We start from the raw sequence: 6000 nt of genomic DNA on the forward strand, positions 1-6000 counted from the left end.
CACACAAACCGACATCGACTTATTATATAATACAGTTTTATTATCATTAATTATATGATATAATAAGAAGAACAAATACGCCAGGCAGCAATATGAGCCGACGTCGATGCGCCTGGTTAATGGTTTTTCATCGTTTACTTCATTCTCGTCGATTACCACCTCGTGCGTATCGCAAATGCCAAATTACGTGCGCGTACGATTTCAAGAAAAGCCTTTGCATGTATTTGTATGTCGCGTATGTGTGTGTAGGTGTGTGGGTGTGGCCGTGTGGGTGTGTGCATACTTGCCATGTGAGTCTGCGTATACATGTTTACAGGACCGAGAAGGACTCGTTGAAATGACCGAGGAGATTATCAATAAATTAATTAACGTTAATAACAAACAGTCGTGTTGTATAAACTACAAAGTAAATTACAGTCTGATAAATGTGTAGAATAAAGGCACTTCAGTAAATTTTCGTTTCCCAAAACCTCGTTCCCCCTTGTCTACCTTCTTCTCTCTTTCTTCCCTCTAAACCCCGGGTATGCCCATGTCTGCGGAAGTCGCTCTAAAATGTCGAGCATCGATAGAAAAAAAAAAGAAAAGAAAGCAGGTGAAAATCGTAAATCCTCGAGCTCGGTGCAACACCTTAGAAGCACTTGCGGTGGACGATGCCTGGGCCGGATTCGTCGTACTCCTGCTTGGAGATCCACATCTGTTGGAAGGTGGACAGAGAGGCCAGGATGGATCCACCGATCCATACGGAATACTTCCTCTCGGGGGGAGCAATGATCTTGATCTTGATGGTCGACGGGGCGAGGGCAGTGATTTCCTTCTGCATACGATCGGCGATACCGGGGTACATGGTGGTACCACCGGAGAGTACAGTGTTGGCGTACAGGTCTTTACGGATGTCGACGTCGCACTTCATGATGGAGTTGTACACGGTCTCGTGGATACCGCAGGATTCCATACCCAAGAAGGACGGTTGGAACAGGGCCTCAGGGCAACGGAACCTCTCGTTACCGATGGTGATGACCTGTCCATCGGGCAACTCGTAGCTCTTCTCGAGGGAGGTGCTGGCGGCCGCGGTGGCCATTTCCTGTTCGAAGTCCAGGGCGACATAGCAGAGTTTCTCCTTGATGTCGCGGACAATTTCACGCTCAGCCGTGGTGGTGAAGCTGTAACCTCGCTCGGTGAGGATCTTCATGAGGTAGTCGGTCAAATCGCGACCGGCCAAGTCCAGACGGAGGATGGCATGGGGAAGGGCGTAACCTTCATAGATGGGTACGGTGTGAGAGACACCGTCACCAGAGTCCAGGACGATACCGGTGGTACGACCGGACGCGTACAGGGACAATACCGCCTGGATGGCGACGTACATGGCCGGGCTGTTGAAGGTCTCGAACATGATTTGGGTCATCTTTTCACGGTTAGCTTTTGGATTCAGGGGTGCCTCAGTGAGGAGGACCGGGTGTTCTTCAGGCGCGACACGCAATTCGTTGTAAAAGGTATGATGCCATATCTTCTCCATATCGTCCCAATTAGTAATGATACCGTGTTCTATAGGATACTTTAAGGTAAGTATACCTCTTTTACTTTGGGCCTCGTCCCCTACGTAGCTGTCCTTTTGACCCATACCGACCATCACACCCTGGAAAGATATGCAAAGACGTTCGTGATATATTACGTTATGAGGTTTTGAAACCAGGAGTAAACTTTGGTGTCTGACGAACCTGATGACGAGGGCGACCGACGATGCTGGGGAAGACAGCACGAGGAGCGTCATCTCCAGCGAATCCCGCCTTGCACATACCGGACCCATTGTCCACGACTAGTGCCGCAACATCATCGTCACACATCTTGATTCGTTTCTAACGTTACTTACTGTGAACATTGAACGATATACTTAAGAACGTGTAAGTTTCTTTATTCGGGTAAAATGCGGGTCAGATTGCGTCTGTGCGAACTTATCAAGGATGTACAGTATTAATCCTTTACGGACGCATATTAAAATAAACTCGATAATATATTTGTTTCCTTTTGGCGTGCAAAATTTTACAAAGTGACGAGAACTGATCGTCTTAACTTGCATTGTACGAGAAGATGAAAAATATGCCCTTATCATAACATTTTTTTTTTATTGAATCTAAACAAGTATTTTAAAAAGTATTTCAAACTTAATATTTCAGTGATTCGTTCTTAGCCACCATTATTCGTTCACCGTGTGAATGAGTGTATACAGGGTGTGCTGTACATGCTAATGGTGCAAATAATTAATACATACGTAATAATTCGTTAAATTAAAAGAAGATATATGCATTGGAAAGAGTAACTTTTTGATATTCAATTTCTTGGAATTCTCTAACGTTTGTATTCTAAAATGTCAATCAATCTGTGCTCGTTTTAGGAAAAATCTGAATAAACTTTATGTCATAAATAACAGTTCATTAAACACAAATGGCAACTTGAACGTTTTATCCGCTTTTCTTATAGCTCTGTTGATGGACAAGGAATAGCACTTTCTTCAACAGTACCTTATGGTACGCTTTATTGTTTTACTACGTATATGTATATTCTCATATATTTGAGGTTGATAGATAAAATTACTAAATAAATTTTTTATAACTAATCACTCTTCTGGTCAACCTGTTGAAAGACCACACCCTCACAGATTTTGATGGGCTTGAAATATGTTATAAAAATATTTTGGACAACTTTTTCCTATACGTATAATAGATGATCGAATTCAATGTAATGATACCGACAGTTTTTTGCAAATATCTTGGAAACTAAAGTCGATCATTTATTATATGTATAGGAAAAAGTTGTACAAAATATAATCTTTTACAACATATTTTAAACCCGTCAAACTTCGTGAGGGAGCGGTTTTTTGACAAGTACATCATTCTTTTGTTACACGTATAAAACTTGTTCGAAAATGATTTCAATACCACAAAATATAACTCTTTCAGGAAAGCAAAGTCAAAATGTTTTACAAATTCACAGCACGAAATCTAAAACTTGACTGCCTTTTCTGGCACTACTTTCGCACCGAGAAACTTACGTCTAGAGTTTAGAGTTATTATTTCAGTTCAGATCTGCTTACATTAGAACTCTGTGATGAAAAACAGACTTCGTTACTAACAATAAGAGTCAAAGAAGCAACGTAATGCTTCGATGCAACGTAAAACATGAATTAGAAAAAAAAGAGTCAAACAGCCGCAACTAGCCGTTCAGTAAGCGAAATGTAAAGTCCAACAACTGAATTATTTTACTTAATGTTGATTTTTATCAAATTGGTAAATGGAAATCAATCTTTCTTTAAAGCATTTAAAAAATAATGAGCTAATGGAGAATTACATATATTTTCAAATAATTACATTGACATATATTAAACAATTATTAGTTTAAACTTGCGGAGGGTCGCGGCGGCCCCAATAATCCACTTAAGGGTAAAATTAAAGTATGGTTTATAAATTGAATAAAGTAATTTTTACTGTTCCAAAGTATTCGTCCGCAAAGGGCGTAAGTAGGAATTAAAATTGTGGAATTATTTTTTTTATTCACAATCATGTTAATTTTTGGCGTTTCTAATCGATAAATGGACAGTTGAAGCGTACATTGATCGCAATTAAAGAATGCAAACCTTGAGAGGTAAGAAGACATTAACGTTGTACAGTAATAAAAACGATTAGTTATTTTCTAAAATATGAAGCTTGTTAAAAATAATGAAAAAGAAGTTAAAGAAAAAAATAAATAAAAGACAAGTCAATTAGTTCTTTAATTATGAATGGATTATAAAAGAAAATACTTAGTAATGAACGAAGTTTTCGTCAGGTCGAAAATTTCATTGTTAACTCTTTCAAACTTGAACGAATTGTACGACTCAAAAAAAAATGAGAAAAAATTAGAGCATAGTTTCATAAGTATACATATATGCACGTCACAAAATTATCGATTTTAAACCATCATGCACTTATATGTTACCGTCAGATATGAAAGGGTTAATGGTGAACGAAGCAGCTGATGCAGTCAAGCAATTATACATGCAGTACAGTTATGTACTACAATTAACAGCGTTTAGTACAATAAACTGTTCGGCGAAACTAATTAACCATCAATTGGAAAAAGAACGTTTACGAAATGTATCGTAATCACATTCTCGACGATCGTGAAAATACGTTTTTCGTCATTGCATCCGAGGAATCCAATTGTGTTAATCGCGTGGAAAAAAAATATGCATACTGAGGATCAGCAACGTCAGTAATAATAGAAGCACAAGCATTGGAGTCACATTCGCGGAACGGCACTTCACAATCGTCCAAGGACATGCAAAATCAAGCAACGACGTCCTCGACGATCGACTGCGTTCGATCCTCGTACAGCCTGGTTGACATCGATTTTTTAGTCGTTAAATCACTGAAATGCGAGCCAATGAATCGCACACGAGAAAATCCTCGAGATCCACTGTTCCAGCGATCGTACGGATGAAAATCCAGGTTCTCGAGGACCGAAGACAATCCGTGGGCGTCGTTTTTTTCGATCGGTGGCGATCGAGAGAAAAAGCTTGCCGACAATCACACTGTTAATAAGCTTCTTGGATGAAAATTGCGAGACACACGTTTCGATTTACCGTTCACTAATGAGTCGAGAGATCGGCAACGATCGCTTAGGGTGTACGTCGTGCAAGAGACCGAGAGCGGCGAGTGGCACAGTGCCGGCTCTGTGGGGTCCCTTTATCCATATCGGTTCGCAGCCGAAAATAGCGATCCGCCCCTTAGATGGAAATCTATCGTGCCATTAACACTCGTCTCAGCCCGCCGCCGCAGCCTAGTCCTTAGCCGCCCTAACAGCAACGTCGAGAGGGAGAGACGCCGTGCGTCGCGACGCGCCGGCGGCTGACGGCCCCCCAATCCAAATAAGGACTCGTCACGCGTTAGGGCCGTCGCTCGTCGGGCGCTAATCACGGAGGGTCGAAGGGTGCCAGCGTTATCGTCGATTCGAACTATCATAAACGTAATCTTTTGCTGTTTACGACGCAGTATGATTATCTTCCTCGAAAGTGCGTTCATTTGGATTCGTAACCGAGTCAACGTACAATTAATTCAAACTCTATCGTTTGCAATAAGAACTATTGGAACGCAAACGTGCGACCAAAACGGGATCTTTATACAACTGTATTCAATTTCTGGAGAAATTGTACGATCGTTATTCACATTCATAAAGTATTTATGAAACGTGTTATTTAACAAAATTCTAGTACTTTGTACATATCGGTCAGAGTTTCGATATCTCGGTATTTACGAGAAAGAAGCTGTTACGAACTTCCATAATGGGGCAAGAAAAATTAGATTCAAGTATGTCTACTCTGGTCTGTTAAAAGCTACACGATCCGCGTGTCTGTGATTATTTATTTCAAATCGCTGCACGGAAACATCAAACGCGCTGCATTGAATCAATTATAATTTCTATGTCATAAAACAGGGGCTCGTTCTCGACGCGTAAATCATTATCATAATCGTGTAGGACTTCGTACGCAGTCCGTGCCAACAATAATGTTTCGAATTATGTTCGGAAACATGACGCCATTTTCAATGTTAAACGATCCGAATTGCGGTTGCGCGTAACGCCATTGGAAATGCTCGATCAGTCGGTCGATGAAAAGTATATAGAATCGAATTATTGGGCGATTAGGCTGTCTTCTATAATTGGGAGTGCACGGGGCGACGACGTGGCTCGAGTCACCACCGATCCCCTCCACCATTTTACAAGAGCGACTGTGAGATCCGCTCGGACCGTTTCGCAGATTCGCATTGCCGAGTTTCAACCCCGAAACGGCACGTCTTTGTCGCTGGGGACTTTCTCACACGGAATCCCTTCTACGTGTACGCGGTGGTGGATTCGACCGATCGAGTAAGAGTTTTGCAAGAGTTTTGTGTACGAGGAACGACAATGAGCAGAATGATCCAAGGTGATAAGCTTCGTCATGTCTAGACCCGTGAAAGATTTTTTTAATTT

General features: G+C 41.3%; 1 protein-coding gene across 1 annotated transcript; it reads right to left on the reverse strand.

The window, feature by feature from the left end:
- Positions 1-481: 481 nt before the first annotated feature.
- On the reverse strand, positions 482-4737 carry LOC122402141 (actin, muscle). Its single transcript, XM_043404708.1, has 3 exons — positions 4616-4737; positions 1716-1866; positions 482-1633 (listed from the first exon to the last, which is right to left on the reverse strand). The coding sequence occupies exons 2-3, from the start codon at positions 1839-1841 to the stop codon at positions 629-631; spliced, it is 1131 nt and encodes a 376-aa protein (XP_043260643.1). The 5' UTR covers positions 1842-1866; positions 4616-4737; the 3' UTR covers positions 482-628.
- Positions 4738-6000: the final 1263 nt, after the last annotated feature.

This window comes from Colletes gigas, unplaced genomic scaffold (assembly GCF_013123115.1).
Source record: "Colletes gigas isolate AHSC1104 unplaced genomic scaffold, ASM1312311v1 Colletes_gigas_Sc00033, whole genome shotgun sequence".
Taxonomy (NCBI): Eukaryota; Metazoa; Arthropoda; class Insecta; order Hymenoptera; family Colletidae; genus Colletes; species Colletes gigas.

Excerpts from the sequence above, each read along its gene's own strand:
- LOC122402141 (XM_043404708.1), bottom strand. The coding sequence starts at position 1,841 with ATGTGTGACGATGATGTTGCGGCACTAGTCGTGGACAATGGGTCCGGT. Across the intron at positions 1,634-1,715 it reads TCGGTCGCCCTCGTCATCAG|GGTGTGATGGTCGGTATGGG; the intron begins GTTCGTCAGACA and ends ATATCTTTCCAG.